This window comes from Lepidochelys kempii, chromosome 6, assembly GCF_965140265.1.
Source record: "Lepidochelys kempii isolate rLepKem1 chromosome 6, rLepKem1.hap2, whole genome shotgun sequence".
Taxonomy (NCBI): Eukaryota; Metazoa; Chordata; order Testudines; family Cheloniidae; genus Lepidochelys; species Lepidochelys kempii.
Window position 1 is genome coordinate 52,042,755 of NC_133261.1, and position 20,107 is coordinate 52,062,861.

General features: G+C 42.2%; 1 protein-coding gene across 4 annotated transcripts in view; it reads left to right on the forward strand.

Moving 5' to 3' along the window:
* Window positions 1–20,107, forward strand: part of NAT10 (N-acetyltransferase 10) — a 36,849-nt gene that overhangs the window by 4,524 nt on the left and 12,218 nt on the right. For 3 of the 4 annotated variants that reach the window (XM_073347919.1, XM_073347918.1, XM_073347917.1), the window contains exons 4-20: window positions 896–1,067; window positions 1,567–1,689; window positions 2,636–2,697; window positions 3,645–3,759; window positions 6,684–6,791; window positions 8,119–8,252; window positions 10,078–10,171; window positions 10,842–10,940; window positions 11,558–11,694; window positions 12,502–12,626; window positions 13,071–13,221; window positions 14,226–14,322; window positions 15,054–15,170; window positions 16,475–16,576; window positions 16,701–16,775; window positions 17,479–17,595; window positions 17,787–17,920. In XM_073347919.1, the coding sequence (XP_073204020.1) occupies window positions 896–1,067; window positions 1,567–1,689; window positions 2,636–2,697; window positions 3,645–3,759; window positions 6,684–6,791; window positions 8,119–8,252; window positions 10,078–10,171; window positions 10,842–10,940; window positions 11,558–11,694; window positions 12,502–12,626; window positions 13,071–13,221; window positions 14,226–14,322; window positions 15,054–15,170; window positions 16,475–16,576; window positions 16,701–16,775; window positions 17,479–17,595; window positions 17,787–17,920 (1,962 nt within the window). The remainder of the gene's footprint in view (window positions 1–895; window positions 1,068–1,566; window positions 1,690–2,635; window positions 2,698–3,644; window positions 3,760–6,683; window positions 6,792–8,118; window positions 8,253–10,077; window positions 10,172–10,841; window positions 10,941–11,557; window positions 11,695–12,501; window positions 12,627–13,070; window positions 13,222–14,225; window positions 14,323–15,053; window positions 15,171–16,474; window positions 16,577–16,700; window positions 16,776–17,478; window positions 17,596–17,786; window positions 17,921–20,107) is intronic. The other variant, XM_073347920.1, reaches the window with a different exon arrangement.

Sequence of the window (20,107 nt, forward strand, 5' to 3'; positions counted from 1 at the left end):
GATCTAAGGGAGCTTCTTCTCAGGTCAGCTGTATGTAGGTTGCTTGTTTCAATTGAGTGGAGAAACTAAGCTAAATCCTGTGATGATTGTACAAAAGTTTCAGTGTAATAGAATTGTTTGTTTTGACTTGAATAATGTGGCAGAAGTATGGGGCTGGGAGCCACGAACTGCTGAGTTCTAATCACAGCTCCAGTGCTGAGTCTGTGGCCTGGTGACCCTCTTTACCTTAGTTTCCCCCCCTTACATAACTTTAGTAACATTTAGGCATGATCTATACCTAAGCATAGGTTGACCCAGCTGTGTTTTTATGGGGTGTGACTTGAGCCCCGGTATAGATACTTTTAGGCTGACAGAAGAACTCTTCCATTGACCTCGCTGCTGCCTCTTGGGATGGATTAACTACAGCATGGGAAAAACCCCTTCCCTCGCTGTAGCAAGTATCTACACTATGGCACTACCATGGCACAGCTACGATGCTGTAGCACCTGTAGTGTAGACAAGCCCTTAGAATTGAATGCAGAGTGTAGGCCCTCGTGTCAAAACTTCGACTTTAAGGGGGGATTAATCCCTGGATCTGAATCTGTACCTACAAATATGGGTTCAGAATCAAAGGGGGGCCTGTTTTGGGGATTTCCTTCAGATTTGGCTATAAGACAACTGAAATTTTTCAAGATAAGTTGATCCTATTTGATTTCTGTGATTTTTGGGTTGAAATCTCCTAGGAACAGTTGATGAGTCCAACACTGTGTAACCCAAACATTACCCCTGGTTTACCCTAGAGCCTGAATTCTGGAACCCCCTTTTTAGATCTGAACCAGATCTCAAACAGTCTCCTCAGCCCAGCCCTCTTTCCATGACAACTCCCATATAATTGATTTTTTTTTTTTTTTCCCAGCCACCGTAAAAAGCGAATGAGACAACTACAAAAGAAGATTAAAAGTGGAACTTTAAACCTAAAGCAGGATGACCCTTTTGAGTTGTTTATAGCAGCCACAAACATTCACTACTGCTATTACAATGAGACCCATAAAATTCTTGGTAACACCTTTGGCATGTGTGTACTCCAGGTAACAAATTTATCATTTAGCTTAAAAAAAAAAATTACACTGGAATGAGAGTCTTCTTTCCCCTGGGCCATTTACTGCCTTTCTAGAAATTTAAATGCCTTACAGGAGAAATCTGTGTCTTGCTTGTATTTTTCAGTGGTGATGGCTCAAGGTATTTTGCGTGGCTTTTTGTGAGCACAGTGGATTTGTTGGCAGAATTAGAAGCAAGAAAACACTAATGTTATAGAAGCTTGCCTTCCAGAAATATTAGAGAGAGAAGGTGGGTGAGGTAATATCTTTTATTGGACCAACTTCTGTTGGTGAGAGACAAGCTTGGTGTTGTAAAAGATAACAGTAAAAGATATTACCTCACCCACATTCTCTCTAATTTCCTCCGACTGACATGGCTACAACTACACCGCATACCTCCAGAAATGTGTTTTATCGTAGTTTGATTCCTGCTAGCTGATGCCAGTTGTCTTGGAAGACTCACAACAACTTTGAATTTGTTCGTTACTAGGATTTTGAAGCCTTGACTCCAAACCTGCTGGCTAGAACTGTTGAAACAGTGGAAGGAGGTGGAATTGTGGTGATTCTCCTCAGAACTATGAACTCACTGAAGCAGCTGTATACAGTGACCATGGTATGTTTGATTAACAAGCACCTCTGATCCTTTTCCACACAGTGGTGGTCCAGAGTCTCCAGACATAGTGCGTTTCTCTTCGGCTTTATATTATATGCTGAGTCATCATTTAAGTGGTTCTCTCCCCCCACCCCCGTACTGTTATTTCTCTGCTATTGTGTGTGTGTCTGCCATTAGGCAGTTCTGCTTAACAAGGTGACTTGAATTCCTCCTAGACTGAGGAATCAAATGTGAGGACGCATCATTAACAACTTAATTCTTTAGATATAGAATAAGGATTCAATTCTTCTCTGGGAGCTCAGTGTGACACGGTATTAATGATCTCGGTCTGGGCACTATACAAGCAAATGGAATGTACAATTTTACCTTTCTTTCCCGGGTGGGCACATTTGCTAGAATTTTATTAACTTGGAAAGAGGAGCTCAATTTCCCAAATTCATACCTACTGTTAAGTAGGAGCAACTTCACTACTGATAAAATCTCTGAAGTGCAACCTGTTTATGCTGAATATATTCATTTTTCAGCTAGGGAGTTTCACTAGTTGTAATTGAGTTATCACTTGAATTGGAGAATCAGTTTTTTAGCTTCACTTATGAGGCATACATCATCGATATTCAGCCCCTGCATGACTGGGCCATAAATTAGACAGTATGATGCAATCACACAAAGTTCAGGGAGTAGATAGGGCTGGCGTGGAAATTAATGCTGGGAAGGGTAAAAAGGTATTATTTTTAAAGAGGAATTTGGAAGGTGGGGGAGATGACTGATATACAGGAAAAGAAAGTTCTGTGCCGGGGAAAGGAGAAACATAGTCAAGAATGGATGGAGACAAAGGGATGTTTGATAGTCCATATGAATTATATTCCATATAAGCTGTGCTCTAACCCAGAGATTCCTTCATGTTTCAGACTTGTGAGACTCAGTGATCTTTGTCTTGTTGTTTCAGGATGTTCACTCACGCTACAGAACAGAGGCACATCAGGACATAATAGGGAGGTTTAACGAAAGGTGGGTTGTTAGGAGCTTGAAAACCTAAGCTAACAAGTCTGCATGTGCAAGAAAGGTATCCACAGCAGGGTCTTGTTTCAGGATTGGCACAATGTCCTGTTAACTTAGAATAATGTATGTGCCTTCTTATCACAGAAGTGGCTGCACTTCGCTGGTGGGGGAGTTGTGTATGTACGTATAACCTTTGCATGTTTTACAAGGGATATTGTGGAGCCTAATGAGTTAATTTTTGTGACGTGCTTTGAGATTCTTTGATGAAGGGCTCTGCAGAAGCACAAATATCAGAATGACATTCTCCCATTGTTGTGGCTCTTGATGAGACTCACAAAGCACTTCCATGGCTTAAAAATATGAAAACGTTGATGCTTGGCTTCTCTTTATGGCATTTGATCAGTCTCTTGTAAAAGCCAAGAAATCTGCCTTACTATACTGAATAAAAAGTCTTCATTGCTATGAGGATAGATAACTAACACCATCTTTCCCCCTGGGAAGAATATAGAATGTTCTTTAGCATGTAGCTGGTGGATGTGTGGTCTCTTGGGTAAAACGGAATCAACAACCAGTATGAGGGCCTAGAATTTTACGTTGATGGGTACATGTAACTACTACCTTGGGGTCAAGAGCTGCCTGTTTACACTGATATTTTCAAATTAATCGTCATGTCATATTCTGAGGCTTTCTTGAAAGATCACCTTAAGTTGGTGGAATGGAGGTGAATGTCTCTGGTTTATAGAACATTCAGACGTATAACGGTGGGGCACACCAGGAACGTTAAATAAAAGGGGTTGAGCAACTAACTTGTCTCAGCCAAGCTATAAAACTGTGTAAAAGCAGGACCAGATTGTAAATGCACATCTGGAGAGAAAGGGAGCCGGGGTAAACAAGCTACCAAAGGGCTATGGTGCCACCAGTGCTGTATCTGAGCTGGCTTTTCTCTAATCATGCAGGTTCATTCTGTCTCTGGCCTCTTGTAAGAACTGCATAGTGATTGATGATCAGCTCAACATCCTGCCAATTTCTAGTCACATTGCAAACATAACACCAGTTCCTCCACAGTCTCAGGTAAGTGCATATTATGTATTTGAGTCAAATAGCCTTTTCCAAGGCAAAGATGCAAACAGTAGTTTAAAGTTTGATAAGGATGAGGTTCTTCTTCCCCACTAAATACCAAGAATTATTCTAATCTCAGACTAAAAGAGGACAGAGCCAATTCTAAATTCTGGACTTGAAGATTCAGCTGCTTCTTGTATCTGGCAAGCAGTAGCCATCTAGGTGCTGTCGGGAGCAGTGTCAGTGATTCAGCAGAAGGTGCTCCTTTGAATCATTGCTGGAAAAAGTCCTCTAGCAGCTTAGGAAGTATCGTGCTGCTGGCAATGTCAGCTGTCAGATGAGAGGTTGATCACTTATGGTGGCTGAATATCTTTTGGCATGTTTTACAAATGTATGGGGGTTTAGCTCTCTGTCCTGAGAATATTAGTCTGGGTAATTCTGGTCACCAAAATTCTCTGCAGTATGTTGGATGCTTCTCCTTACTTCTTGACCTAAACTGTTGAATAGTATTGCTGTTATGCACTTCCTGCATTTCACTGATGAAAGAAGCGTCTGTATATAATCTGCAAAGTTTTGGAAGTATGGGGAACGGAAGGTGCTCTAAACTTGTACATCACTATTGACAAGAGAACTTTGAGATATTTGAGTCCTGAGAAGTTCTGATCCATAGCATTGTGGTATCAGTTGATAGTACTGCAAAACCTAATACTACTGTTCTTCTCCACTGAACTTTGGTGGTGGTGTTACAGTATCAGTGACCGCATGACAGCCCTGCTCTCCATAGATCTGAGTATCTAACGTGACTGGCAATACTGCCTTGTCATGCTTTTGTCTCCAGGCTCCTTCCTTTCGTTTGATGACGAACTTCTGTGGTAGGCAGTGATTCTGCTGCCTGGATGCCTCCCGCCATTAAGTTGGGTGTGCTCTGATTTACATTGAAACTTATCTTGCTGCAAATAGCAGTCTTGATTTAGCACACCTGAAGTTCCATTGTGAGTTAAATAGGAGATGATTGAAGGGAGACAGTGGGCTTTCCGGTACAGCTGAGTGCTTTCTTTTGAGATTTCCAAAGATAACTAGGAAATTTAGACAACTTCCACTTAAAATTAGTGGGACTTGTGTGTCTAAATCCACTAGTTAGCTTTGAAACTCTCAACCTTAAATTTGAAAACTGATCCCCTTGTTTCTAAAGGTTGGGGAAGAGCTATTTCTACTGTCTTGCTATTTCAAGCTATTACAAGGTCTTTTGCCTCTCCTGCACTTGCACTGATGTAATTAGGGGAATTTTCCCTCATAACTTAGACTGTGTAGAGTGGAGGAACAAAGGAACACAGTATAAAAACTAGAAGAAAGCTAAGGTGGCTATATTGTTGAAAACATAACTCATTTTCTGTGATTCTCCATTACTGACAGCTGGGACATCTCAGAAAAATGGGTGGGTTTTATATAATTTGTGCTGCAGTATCTAATCCTGACAGGTTGACCAGAAGTGGTCTGGGAGTTCTATCACTGAATTTCCTTGCTTATTTCAGTTTAACATAATGGCTTGTGTTTGTTTTTGGAAAGTGGATCCCTGGATCAGTAGCAAGATCTACTGCTTTGTGCAACTGTTCATCTCATTAGCCCAGAGGTATAGCACGTAGCTTTCCTCCCTCAATCAAGGATATGTGCCTTTCTTTAAACATGTGCCACTAAGATAGAGTTCTGTAATTAGACAGCTAGCAAAGAAAAAATAAGATTTAATAATGACTTGCCTGCAGTGCAGAAATTTCATTCTCTTGTCGAAGTGGTGGATATTAGAAGTGTGATGAGAATAGATCTGACTTGGAAGCTCCCTTCTAGAAAATAAGGAATAATAAGCAACAGTGAAACAGGGAAGTAACTCGATTGAGGGACTCTACTTAGGTGTTTAATCAGTTCATGAACATCAGTAGACTTATTTCTTATTTGAGTAATAAATAGATCAATATTTAGGGCCAAATCTTTATACCCACCATACCTTATATGTGCATGCAAACCCAGACATGCGTGTACAAGTTGAGGTATCCATGTACCCCAGCTGGCCATGACCATATTCTTTGCACGAGCACTTTTAAAGATTAGTTGTAAACCTGTTCCTTAATTTAGTTACAGATTTGTTCTGAAACCATCCCTCAGAGTATTAAAATAACAGTAAATGCTTGTTTTAGTGGTTAGAGCCAGGGGCTATAGGTCAGGATTCTTGGTTCTATTCCTGGCTCTGCCACTGACTTGCTGTGTGGCAAGCTACTTCGCCTCTGTGCCTCAGTTTCCCCTCTGTAATGCTTCTCACCTTGTGGGGTGTTGTGTGGCTTAACCAGTATTTGTGAAGTGTTTGGCAAAACTTGTCTTAACGCTTTGCTGGGAATGCCCTTCTGCAATAGCCCCATTGTGTCTAGGGCAGACAGAGTATATGGTTTTGCATGACCTATGGACTTCAATAATGCATAGGGACTGGGATTGTCAAGAATCGTGTCAACTTGACTCTTCGTTTTTTTGGGTTTCTCTTACTCCCAGTGTTTCTTTGATGTAATCCACGTGATTTATTTTTCTTTCAATAGACTGAAGATGACTTACCAAAATAGACTTTAGAAAGGTATCTAGCAATAATCTCTTCTTCTGAGTTAATACAGCCTATTGTACCAGTTCTCAATAATCTAGGATTGAAGCTGGGTTGATCATTCTTCTAATCCAAGTCCAGAGAGGACTGGATTCACAGCTCACCGGTCCCTCATTCTGAAGGATGTATCATATGTTGGACCCAAATGTATGCCCCACCTACAAGCCTGATCCCAGTATTAAATTTGCAATAGAACGTCTCTTCCTGCCATATCAAGATACGAGAGGTGTGGAGGCAGCAGCTGTGGTGAAAGGTCCCGTATTAATCCTGCTTTGTTAAATTCTTCTCTTGCTTCTAGGAGGATAGTCTCAGACCTCAGGATCTGGAGCTGAAGGAATTGAAGGAGAGCTTGCAGGATACGCAACCTGTAGGCGTGCTGGTGGATAGCTGTAAAACTCTGGATCAGGTTGGCATGGTGTTAAACTGGGAGCGCCGTTCTCTTGACAGATACCCCAGCCATTCATGTTCATGTCCCATGCTGTGCCTCTGAATGAAAAGTTCACAAACCAGTGCTGCCTCCTACAGGAAAGCAGCTCTCTCTTGGCTTGCTTGGAAGAGTTAACATGACGGGGCAGCTCAAAGGCAGCTCTGAGAGGCCTCTTCAAGCAGCTTGACTTTCCCTAACGAAAGGAAGGGTTAGAATGGAAAGAGGCTGAGGAGTTGTGCTAGAAAGCTCACTTACCGAGAGGAAATGGCGTAGAGCTCTCGAAGCCTCAGATTTGCGATAAGTGGGCAACTGAGCCACACGTTCAAATCGTGGCATGACTTGACTTAGCTCAGCTACCTTAAGAGGTGGTAAAATGGGCTATCGCATAACTTATTTTGTGTGTCTTACATTTAACAACTTAAACTCCAAGTCCAGTCCATGCATGATAAAGATTCCCAGCTCTTTCAGTTGAGCAAGGGCTTGTCCTGGTGCCCTTGTTCAAAATGTCCCTATCCCTGGTGTGGTGCAGAGTGCTGATTGTGTACAGCTCTCCTTGCGAGAGGTAACTTTGCAAGCATGTGATTTGTGAAGGGTTGTGAGATCCTTCTGAGTGAAAGATGCTTTGTAAAAGGCAAATACTTATTACTCTTGCTGCTGTTCTCTGTGTATCATCACCCTTCCACAGATTAGAGGGTGTGTGTCTCTCTAGAGTTGAAACAGGTCCTACTTTGTCCCTACTTTGCTTTCTCATGATGTCTAGTTTTTAGTGTTGGTTTGGTCAGGGAGTACACTTAGTGGTTAGATCTGAGACTGGGATTTAAGATTCTTCCCATTGACCTGCTGTGTGACCTTGGGCAAGTCTCTAAACCTCATTGTTCCTGCCATCTGCACAATAGATCAGATACTTTTCTACCTTACAGAGGGGTTCTGGGACTTTCAAGTGGAGTTAGGCACAAATGACAGTAAGGTGCTTATGACAATCTTCTGGAATAAAGTGATTTAAAGTTCTCAAGTAAAACGTGCTCTTGAGATCCACAATACAACGATAGCTATGATTCTGTGTCTTGCCCAGTCCCATTTTGAGAGCTCAGGGTGCAAGTGTGCTCAGAGATTGTAGTATTAAGTATCAAGCGGTGAAAAAAATAAGTTATTTGGCCGGTTTTAATGTCTCTCTTTCTCATTGTTTCCCGTCCTGCCCCCCAATACCTGGAAAAGGGATGTGTCAGCTCCCATTAGTGATACCATGTGCACATGGCTTTATTGCTCCATTAAACACCACTCCTGTGTTTTGTTTCCTATTCACTAGGCAAAAGCACTTTTGAAATTTATTGAAGCCATTTCTGAGAAGACTCTGAGGAGCACCGTGGCTTTAACAGCTGCCAGGGGACGTGGTAAATCTGCTGCCTTAGGACTGGCTATAGCTGGAGCCGTGGCTTTTGGGTAAGCTTAACCTCAGCTGTCCAGGCTTTTATTTGCATTTGTAAATAATGAGAAGGCTGAGAAGGATTTGTGTGTCAGTAATATACATACATTACGCAATGCTTTTTATGCATTTTGATGGATAGTTGTAATTTCCAAATCTTTCCATTTTTATACTAACAGGAAATTTTAAATCTTTAAAAGTCAGAATAATCACATTTTAAAAAAAATTAATGTAGGCAACTAAAAATCAGTTATCAGTTGTGTAGTGAAACCAATGAACAATAGAAGTTGAGGATACAAGTGTGGTGAATTCTGACAGTGTGCTTGGATCTGTATGTAGTGTGGGACTATTTCTGGGCTCAAAGTTAAGATATTCATAAGTATTCATAGGATCAGGGCTCTCCTAGGTAAACAACATAATGTTAGATACCATTAACTTGGGTTTGAATAGAGACTGGGAGTGGCTGGGTCATTACACATATTGAATCTATTTCCCCGTGTTAAGTATCCTGTCACCTTCTTGTCAACAGTCTAAATGGACCATCTTGATTATCACTACAAAAGTTTTTTTCTCCTGCTGTTAATAGCTCATCTTAATTAATTAACCTCTTATTCCGCCATTTCATATTCTCTGTATGTATATATATCTTCTTACTCTATGTTCCATTCTATGCATCCGATGAAAGCTTATGCTCAAATAAATTGGTTAGTCTCTAAGGTGCCACAAGTCCTCCTGTTCTTTTTGCGAATACAGACTAACACGGCTGCTACTCTGAAACCTAACATAATGCTTGTGTACAGTGGAGCAGGTTTCCCAAGAAATGGAAGGGCTTACAATTTTAGTTTTTTTGAACGTCTTTTTTTTTTTTTTTTTTTTTTGCATGGTGGCTTAACGTGGATAGGGCTGTAGATTCATAACAGAAGCAGAAATGATCATATTTCACAATTATTTCATTTTTCAAGTATCAGTCATCAAGAAGTGATGAATTTTGCTAGAGCTAGTAACACAGGAACATAATTATCAAGTGACTTGTCTGTACATTTTAATTATTGTCTACTTTTTGTGTGGAGAGAGAACTGTTCTATTGCTGTATCTAACTAAAGTCACATCCGTTCATGTAATGAAGTCCACTGTCCTTTGTATACGAGCTCGAGTTTTATTAGATATCTGAGAATATTGATTTGCTTGTTTTACAAATAAAAGCACTTAGTAAATGTCCAAAATAGTCATTTTTAAGTAGCCAGTCTCATCCTGATATAGTGATGGGGATATTACAATACATTAAATAATTTGCTTTAGTCCCTGATTTGGGTTCGTTCATGGAAGGGTAGATCGTGTAATTCTTGTTAACAGTAAAAAGAACTTAAGGTTAGATGATGATTTATTATTGATCTGACAAATGCTGTTTGGTACAAAATGAAGATGGCCATTGGACCATACAGCTTATAGTCAAAAAGGTGAGATGGAGCGGACAGGATGCACTGGAGACCCCACTGGGAAAACTAATTTTGAAAATACTTTTAGGATTCCTACTTGTGGGCATTTCAGGAGAAGTAAGTGTTGAATGCAGGAGTAGAGAAGCAAGTGCTGCTGAATACTTTGGTGTAGTGGTACACACACAGAAGTATCCTATAGCTGTGGTAGAAAGAATGTTTCTCTTTAATTGTTGCTATCTATTACAGTATAAAGCTGCCTTATATAAACTCTTTATGGTTTAAGATGCTTTGTATATGTTAAATTTCAGTGTTTTATAATGTCTTGTATGCTCTGTATAATATAAACTGGATTGTTTGCACTGCTTTGGATAAAAGGATTTAAAACCCTGTTTTGTTTCCTCAACAGTTACTCCAACATCTTTGTGACATCTCCCAGTCCAGATAACCTTCACACACTATTTGAGTTTGTATTTAAAGGCTTTGATGCACTGCAGTACCAGGTAAGGAGAGCAGGCTTTTACAGTGGTTTCATAGAATCATGTTTAGTTAGGGATTTAAAACTGCATTTCTCATTTTGGCTTTTACGTGATTATTTTAAAAATGATACCTTTTTAGCCAGAGGCTGTTTGCTCCTAAAAGCCTTGATAATGCTTTTCAGAAGTACATAGTGAATCAGAGTGCGCTGATAGTTTACATTCAGTATTTGTAAATCAGAAATATTGTGAAACTAGATTTCTTTGCATAAGGAAAAGGATATTGCTTTTAATACAAGATTTTCATTTAAGGCCCTCAATTTAAAGTAAATGCTAGGAATACAAGTGAAATAGATTAAATAGATGACTGCTTCTTTGCTAAGAAATGGAATTTATTTGTGGATCTGCTACTCCATGAACTTTGCAAGTGTTGGAGAAACCAGCTGTCTGATGGATCTCATTGAATGGACGAAAGGGAACAAAGTGCTATTATATTTTTAATACTGTTTTCACTTTAGGAATACAGGTAGGTTTATCCAGGTTGAGGCTTTCTTTACAGAATTTCTGTGCAAATAAACTGATCCTCAGGGGTGCAAGTGAGAATCTGAATGAAAGATTTGAAAAACACTTCGTTTTTCTCACAACCTGCTGTTCTGTTAGCTCTTGCATCTTCATTTTATTTAATCTCTTCCTTCAGGAACATCTGGACTATGAGATTATTCAGTCTCTGAACCCTGAGTTTAATAAAGCAGTCGTCAGAGTGAATGTGTTCAAGGAGCACAGACAGACTATCCAGGTAATTAACCTGCATGTCTCTTCTCCAGCCTCACTATTTCCTATTCATGGCCACTGGAAGTATAGCATATCGCTTACGTTTTTAATCTTAAGTGTGTTCATTCTACATAATGTGTAATAATGTTACACACCCTCGTGTATTGAAACAGGTTAGAGGAGGCAAATTGCTTCCGGATCCCTGGGTTCCACAAGGGAAACTATTCATCTAGCTCTGTGGAGATCTAGTAAGTCAAGGATCTTCACTTGGATTTGCACATGCTTGTCTTTTGGTATGTGTTATAATAATGCCCAGAAAAGTGTGGGGAAGGAGCACAAATGTATAGCAGACTGGAAAAATGAAGGAGACCTAATCTGATACAAATAAAGTGCTTTTGTGGCTCCATAGACATAACAAAGCATATGACCTGCTATTCCTCCTCCCTGGATTGTCACTAAAGTTCACCCAACTAGTTTACCACAATGCCTGCACTCCATTTCTCTCTAATCAGAGACTGGGACCTTGGAAGGAAACTGCTTCTATAGGGCTGCAGCTTTTGCCTCCTTTGAAGTCTCCCCAACTCCCAGACAGCTGCTCTGGATAGGGATTACCTTAGTAAAATGGGACTTCGCTCCTTGCAGTACATACATCCCGCCGATGCTGTGAAACTGGGCCAGGCTGAACTTGTGGTGATTGATGAAGCTGCTGCTATCCCCCTACCTCTGGTGAAGAACCTGCTGGGGCCTTACCTTGTCTTTATGGCTTCTACGATCAATGGGTAAGAGACTCACACAGGCCTGCTTGTCTGGAAAACAAACAGCAAGGGCAGTTTCTTGTAGGACCCTGCAGATTTACTGCTCTCATTCAGGTCAGCCTTTACACTCTTTCTGTTAGTACTGACCCTTTTGTATAACCGCTCTGTCTAATGGCTGCCTTTGAATTGACTGTTGTCTTCATTCTCTTCTGTGGGTCACTTAGTAGTCCAGCCTCCTATTAATTGCCTGTCCCTGGCATGAAGACATGCTCTGTTCCGTGCCTGTACAAGGAGCAAATGTTTAAGCATGATACTGAAGTCTGTTAGGAGGAGTGACTGTGTAAGGTTTGTGGAGAGCAGCCACCTTCTGAACAAAAGGGGATTAAGAAAATTCCAGCATTCTGGCTATAGTCCAGTATAGGTTATTGTACCTGCCTGTTTAAATTCCCCTTATGTTTCTGCCAGAAATTTAGTCACTTCTTGTCACATCACTGTAGTGCCCTAAAAGAGCTGCCATCTTTCACCCTGCAAACAGCTGCATTTCAGTGTCAGGTGAAGCAGTTTGTGTGGGAGTAAAGTCCTTTGATCAGTCAGTGTCACATGCGCAGCATCTTTGCGAGGCATTTGTCCCCTTGCCACTGCGTTTTGGCTTCTTCCTGCAGCTTGTACCAACAGTGAGGCCATAAGGGACCTAGTAATGGCACATGGCACCAGAACACATCTAAAGCCTGTAGATAAAATCCGATTTTAGATCGGAGCTTCCCCACACTACTTCTGGGGTTTTGTTTCAGCCTCATTTTACTTGCTTCTCTTTGATCTCTAATCTTGTAGTTATGAGGGCACTGGTCGGTCATTGTCCCTGAAGCTGATTCAGCAGCTCCGGCAGCAGAGTGTCCAGGCACAAGCCAGCATGACCGCAGAGAACAAATCTACAGCTACGGCTAAACTCGCCTCAGGTACCTCCCCATGCTGACATCTCTGAATAGGAGTATCTAACCAGCAATATGACTGCTGTTGACTTGCACCCTATACAATCCTTGGTGCTTGCGTACTTGTATTTCTGCAGCTTCAAGTGGAGAGTGGGGGTGGAGGAACATGCAGGAAGCTTTAAAGAAGCTTGACTTGTAACTTGGCCTCTAGGCTTAATATTTTCAATTTCTCACCTTCTGAAATGTAACACACTTGTAGGGGCATGGACTTCACCTCATCAATCTAACTACCTTGATTCTATGTGGAAATAGGCTTAAGTGTCCAATTTTGGGTTGTTTGGTGGGGAAGTAGGTGGTTTACTACTTTCAGTCTTTTGGACCAAAGCTATTGAAGGGCCTGATCCTGTTGGCATCTTCAGTATTTGTCACTTCAGACATGTTGTGGTTTTTCTTTTGAATCTCTCCTTCCAGCTCGTACATTGCATGAAGTCTCCCTTCAAGAGTCAATCCGATATGCCCCTGGAGACCCTGTTGAAAAATGGCTCAATGACCTGCTATGTTTGGATTGTCTCAACATCACCAGGATCATCTCTGGCTGCCCGCTGCCTGAAACCTGTGACCTGTATCCTGGCTGAAATTAACGCATGTTCTAAATAATTTACGTCCAGCTGTGGCAGGGTAAAGTGAGCTCTTCCAGAAGAGACTAACAGCAATTTATATGCTATTACTGAGAGGTTGGAGGTGATACTCTCCTCCTCGATTTCTGTTTTCTTTAGCACAGCTTATAATTCTGCTTATTTATATTGGTCTGCACATTTCAGTCTAGCTCTCCTCTTCAGTAATGGATGAAGCACCCTGTATGACAGGAATATGCTCCAGAGCCCACTGAAGCTGAAGGGTGTGTTCCTTGGTGGGGATGAGCAGACTCGCTAGGTACTTTGAGAAATAGATACGTAAATGTTCTAAAAATGTTAAAATAATGAACAAATCTGACGTTCTTGTGCAGTGCTGAGAAAGCTGAGTAGACTTAACAAGCATGGGAAAGTCGCTGTTCCTAGGAAGAAGCTACAGTCTAAGGCCCCAATTCTGCACTGGCCCATTGACCAGCCTGTTGATATCAGTAGGGCTCTGTGCAGATACCGGGTCCACCCAGGCGCTTCTCAGTGCAGGATCTAATCAAAGTGCACTCAGGCCAGTCTTCTGGGCTCAAACTCCTAGCATGGGATCTTCTTTTTTTTTTTTTTAAAGGGGTGGGCTGTCAGTGTTTTATTACCATTGATGAGCTTCAAAGAAGAGTGGTGCATTGTAACGAAGGTTTTGAGCGAGGGAGATGGTCAAAATTATGTGATTTCTTTCCTAATTGATGTGCTTAAAAGGGGGTATGCGGTCAGACGTGAAGACTGTCCAAAGCCCTGATGCTGAAGTCTTTTGACAGCAATAACTTAAAGAATGAGGAATCTGTGTTCCTTGTCTGGCTGATGCAGGCGAAGTATAAAGGCACTGAGCCAGCTCATACGGTGATACTATATGGAAAATCACCTCAGGCTGGGATAAATCAACAGGGGATGTTGATTTATGTCTTTTATGTCTTTTGGCTTTGGTTGTTTCCTTGATCACCGTACTTAGATATTATGTGAACAGAGACACCCTCTTTTGTTATCACAAAGCGTCGGAAATTTTTCTCCAGAGGCTGATGGCTCTCTACGTGGCTTCACACTACAAGGTAGTGACACTGCCCTGTCAGCTGGGATGTAGGGGAGAAATCTCTGCCGTTTTAAAGAGGTCAAATTGAGAAAGCTTTAGTGGACTGATAACTCAATAGCCTTTTTGTGTCCTGACAGCTGAACTCCATACCCAGCTTCTAGCTTGGTACATCACTGTCTTCCCAGTTCCCTCCTCACCCAACAGGCACTATCCCATCATGGGTTAATACTGATTCCTGGCTGTGAAATCCAGGAGACCAAATCTTAGATATGCCCGTTGCACTTGCACAGAGCTTGATAGCTGAATTATATAGGGGAGAGAAGTGTAGGTGATGAACAGTCTTCAGTAGCGTTTATTGCATTAAATAAGAACTGGTTTTTTGAATGGCCTTAAATTTAATTTAAAAATAGTAAATAGTGATGTTACCTGTAGATTGATAGATAATCTAATCCAAATAATGTAGTCTAGGATTGATAGCCTTGAATTGTTTTGAGAGTTTCTTTAGCTATCAGTATTACGCCAAGGTTTTTGCCATATCCAAATTCACAGGAGGGAGATGCAGGATTTATAGTAGCGTTAAACTCTAAGTAATTGCTATCTTTGTGGTAGAACTTTGAAACTCTCCCCTTGTAACTGCAGAGAGTCTCTAGGATTGTTGGTCTGCAGATACACAGGCACCCGTCTCGCTAACACTTAACTATAGCTGACAGAGAATTAGTGCTGTAACTTGTTTGTTTTATGGCCCTCTAGAATTCTCCCAATGACCTCCAGATGCTTTCAGATGCTCCTGCTCATCATCTCTTCTGCCTTCTGCCACCAGTCCCACCTACCCAGAATTCCTTGCCAGAAGTACTTGCTGTTGTTCAGGTAAGAAACAGAAAGTGTGTGTGAATACAGAACCACTCAATAAGGATGCAGTGGCAGGATGTGACAGTGGCTCATATCTGTAGAACTATATAGTAATTTCAGTTTTGTGTGTGTTATACTAGTGTTATACCAGAAGCTTTAATCAGGGCCCTGTTGTACTAGCTTCTGTACAAATATACAAGGACACTGTCCCTTTCACCCAGCGCTTACAACCTAAGGAATACATTCGTGCTGCAGGGCCTGCTGAGAAGCCGAAATACTGGTCACAGCAACCTCTTCCCCTGGGGAGAGTTGATTGCATTACTTCTCCAATGTCCCCTGTATTCCTGTTACTTCATAGCACTTGTATAGTCCTGCACAAATACGAACTGATTAGGAGATGACTGAATTGTGGTGCATTGATATTGGACCTTCTTACATCTTATTTGCAGTTCTCAACTAACATGAGCATTTCTATATAAGTATGCAACTCTTCTGCCTCCCTGACTCATTAAGTACCAGTAATCAAAGTAATGATCACCAGGGCAATACATGCTAGTAAATTCACAATCTACAGTAGGGAACAGGCCCATCCTAAGAGGAGAAATGAGGGAAAATCTCAGAGTGAAACTGGCTAGGCAGGTGGTAAGTACTGGTTAGCTACTGCTGATGAGCTATAGATTGTGCATATAGGTAGTCTTTGCTAAAGCATGTTGTAATTAAAGTTGACAGGCTATTATCAATGTTTATTTTTAAACATTTTATATTTTTTTTCAATTTAAATTTTCACAGTTGTGTGAAAATGGTGGGGGGGGTAAAAAATTGGGGAGTCAGACAATAATTATTTACTAATAGTAGATACTGGGATTAAAAAGTTTAAAGCTTTATAACTGTTAAAACCCAAACTGTCGTCAACACACACTGAAATATGCAAAGTAAATATCCTTAAATCAAACTCTGATGTTCTCAGGCAACATATTTCTTTGCCAGCTTCAATTACTATTGATGGAAATAATTTTGTCGGTTTGTGAAATCAATGTTTACAGATAAAAACCTAATCCTTCCAAGCCTACCTACAGTCTTTGTTACACTGTCCTTCTCCCATCCCTGCCTGCTTATACCGGGGCGGTCGCTTGTTGTACTATTTGTTTGTACAACTTCCAGCAGAAGAGGGTCCTGGTAAGCTTCAGGTTCTCCCACAGTATAGATGGTAGGTTAGATGACTGACCAAATGTTTTCTATCTGTGTGCTTCTGCAATGGGCAGCGCTAGTAAGGGACTAAACCTCTTTCTCTGTTCACAACCTTTCCTTCTTTCTCTTGGCAGGTGTGTCTGGAGGGAGAGATCTCTCGCCAGTCTATCATGAACAGTCTGTCTAGGGGGAGGAAGGCTTCAGGAGATCTTATTCCATGGACTGTCTCAGAGCAGGTAAGTCATTTGGCTATTTGGTTATGTTCGGGTGGTGGTGGGGGGGGTGTGTGTAAGTGCTGATTTGATATTCTGAACATTCCTACTATTTTTTTCTTTAATATGACTTGTATTTCGCATGCAGTTCCAAGATCCAGACTTTGGGAGCCTCTCGGGTGGACGTGTTGTTCGCATTGCAGTCCACCCTGATTATCAAGGGGTAATGTATTCCAGCATTCTGTGATTATAAGTAGCCAGCAGTGGGACCACCTCATCTGCTCTCACAAGATGATCCGAATGAGGCCTGACCATTATTTGGGTGGGCGACTTCCAATGAAAGCTCAACTTCTGCAGCAAGTGTAGGGGAATTGTCCTCCTTCAGGGTAGTACCAAACCAATGTCCCCAGCATCTTGCTGGGCAGCGCTTTGCTGCTGGAGATGTGATACGAAGCATCAGAGCCCGTGAATTTCTTGTGAGACTAGGGCTGTTAACCCTGGTGTCCTGGATGCTGCCTTCTGGGGGTCATTCCTTCTTCCTATCTTTGGGTCCCATCTTCCAGACTGTACCTCAGCAAGTACCATGATTTTGGTGGGTTACTAATCTGACAGCTGCAGGATTGTGCCCTAAACGTCTGGCGGTAGCTTCAGTTGAACAATGCATCCTCCACTTCCCCTTCTATAAGCTGTTAGGTATGTAAGCAGCAGATACATTTTCATAGTGGCTGAGTGATACTAGTATAGGTCATCTGTAAACTGAATGTGCCCTCTTCAGGGTGAAAGGGGTTTTATAAATGTGATACTTTAGTGATGCATTAGGATGGGATAATGAATCTTCTTTAAAAAAAAAAAACAACACACACACACAGTTTTAAGAACTTTTTAATGTATTTTCCTTTGTTTTAAATTTCCCTCCTCTTTCGCAGATGGGTTATGGCAGCAGGGCTCTGACCTTACTGCAAATGTACTATGAAGGCAAATTCCCTTGCCTGGAAGAAAAAATGACTCCGAAGCCGAAAGGAATTACTACCATAAGCAGTGAGGTATAAAGTGCTATGTACTGCTGTTTTAGGCTATTCAGTTTGTATTGGACTATATGGTAGAACCCTCAGTAGCTGAGTGTCCCATATGTCCTTCCACATTTATAGCTTTTGAGAGATTTAATCTGTAGTCACTGTGAAGACTGTTGTTCACCTGCTCACTTGGCTGCACTTTTTCCCTCTCTTCTCTCCAGGCTGTCAGTTTGTTAGAAGAGGCTGTGACACCTCGGAAGGACTTGCCTCCTTTACTTCTCAAACTGAGTGAGCGACAAGCGGAGAATCTAGACTATCTGGGGGTATCTTATGGTTTGACACCAAGGCTGCTCAAGTAAGTGTAACCATATTTGTCATCTATACCAGCGTTTCTCAAACTGTGGTCCGTGGACCCCCAGGGTTCTCCAGGGGGTCCGTGGGTCCCACTGATCAACTCCTCCCCCTCCCTCCAAGCTCATCCTGAAGGCCGGAGAACAGCTGTTCAGTGGTGTGCAGAAGGCGTTGGGAGGGAGGGGGAGGAGCGGGGATGGGATGTGCTCGGGGGAGGGAGGTGGAAAGAGGCAGGGAAGAGGAGGGGTGGGGCCTTGGGAAGAGGGGTGGAGTGGGGGCGAGGCCTGGGGCTGAGTGGGGAGGATTGGGGGGGTCTGTGAAAAATTTTAAATCAGAATGGGGGTCTTGGGGTTGCTAAAGTTTGAGGACTGCTGATCTATACTAAATGTGGTTGGGGGGAGCCCCTACAGATGAATGTATCATAGCGCTTGGGTCCTGATACCTGTTCAGGTTTCCCTTGCTCGTAATTCCATTTCCTGTTTCAAATCTGGCACAGCTCCATCCCCCCCTGCGGTGGGATCTGTACTTACAGTTCAGGATGGCTGGATGCAACTACTTCGGGAGCCCTTCAGAGTAATGCAGAGCTCTCCCTTCTTTGCTAGACCATTTACCATCTCAAGCTCTGGTTCTTGTATGGCCAGACTGCCCCAGTTCCACTGCAAAGCAGATCTGTGGTGCTGTGCAAGTCCAAGGATACTGTTGCATGAAATAAGTGGGTCCAGGAAGTTAAAGGTGTTAATATGACACTGGCAAAGTGCAGTATTAAACAGCTATTTGTAGTTTGGGGTTCTGAGTATAGACTCTCCACCCTGCTTAATTCCATGGAGCAAATACTGTGAAATTCATGCCATAATCTGGAAGTTTATTGATTGGCTATGCAGAAGAATCCAAAATATAAAGTATATAAAGTTGTTCATGCATTACCATTCTATCTTAGCCAAAACTTAGCAAAATGCCGTTTTCAGAGAGGATGTTGGTTAAACTCCTTTGTTTTGTCAAACAGCCCTTCTCATGGGGAAAAATCTAGTCTTTTAAACTCAGCTGTTGGTGCTTGTCATTATTGCTGCTTTTGACAAAACAGACAGATGTGAGGGGAGCGAAAAAGGATAGTGAAAGGTGGGAAAAGTACAGCTTCCTGCTAAAATTTACAAGATCCAGTGCAGCTGATGAGTCATGAATGACACAAGAACAAATGGATATAAAATGGCCATCAGGAAATTTAGACGAAGGTTTCTAACCATCAGAGGAGTGAAATTTTGGAATAGCCTTCCAAGGGAGGCAGTGGGGGCAAAAGATCTATCTGGCTTTAAGATTAAACTCGATAAGTTTATGGAGGAGATGGTATGATGGGATAACATGATTTTGGTAATTAAGTGATCTTTAAATAGTCATGGTAAATAGGCCTGTGATGGGATGTTAGATGGGGTGGAATCTGAGTTACCCAGGAAAGAATTTTCTGTAGTATCTGGCTGGTGAATCTTGCCGATATGCTCAGGGTTTAGCTGGTCGCCATATTTGGGGTCGGGAAGGAATTTTCCTCCAGGGCAGATTGGAAGAGGCCCTGGAGGCTTTTCACCTTCCTCTGTAGCATGGGGCACGGGCCACTTGCTGGAGGATTCTCTGCTCCTTGAAGTCTTTAAACCACCATTTGAGGACGTCAGTAGCTCAGACATAGGTGAGAGGGTTTTCGCAGGAGTGGGTGGGTGAGATTCTGTGGCCTGCGTTGTGCAGGAGGTCAGACTAGATGATCATAATAGTCCCTTCTGACCTTAGTATTTATGAATGTGTGCTCTGGGTGGGCAGGTTGGCCATGACAGGTGCTGCTCTCGACCCTGACTTGCTTCCCTCATCTGGAATGCTATCTGGTCCAGCAGGTTCCTTTTTCACTGGTCCTTCTAAGGCTAGGCAGGGCTATCACAGATCAGGTCAGGAGCCACGGGTGTAGGGGGAAAGGATAGGAAGAAGATAGTAGTTTTGGGCTGGGAGGAAGAGAATGGCAAGACAGCAGGATCTTGCATGTATCAGTCTGGGATAATCTCGGGTCCAGCAATGATAATCTGGTGCCCTCACTGATGTGTTGAGGTCTGGAAATCTCTGAGGAGTCTCCAGGTTCACAGATGAAGGGCAGAGTGTCTGGTGCGAAGCAGAGGCCCTTTGGCCTTCCTTGAGGAAATCTCCCAGGAGTCCATGT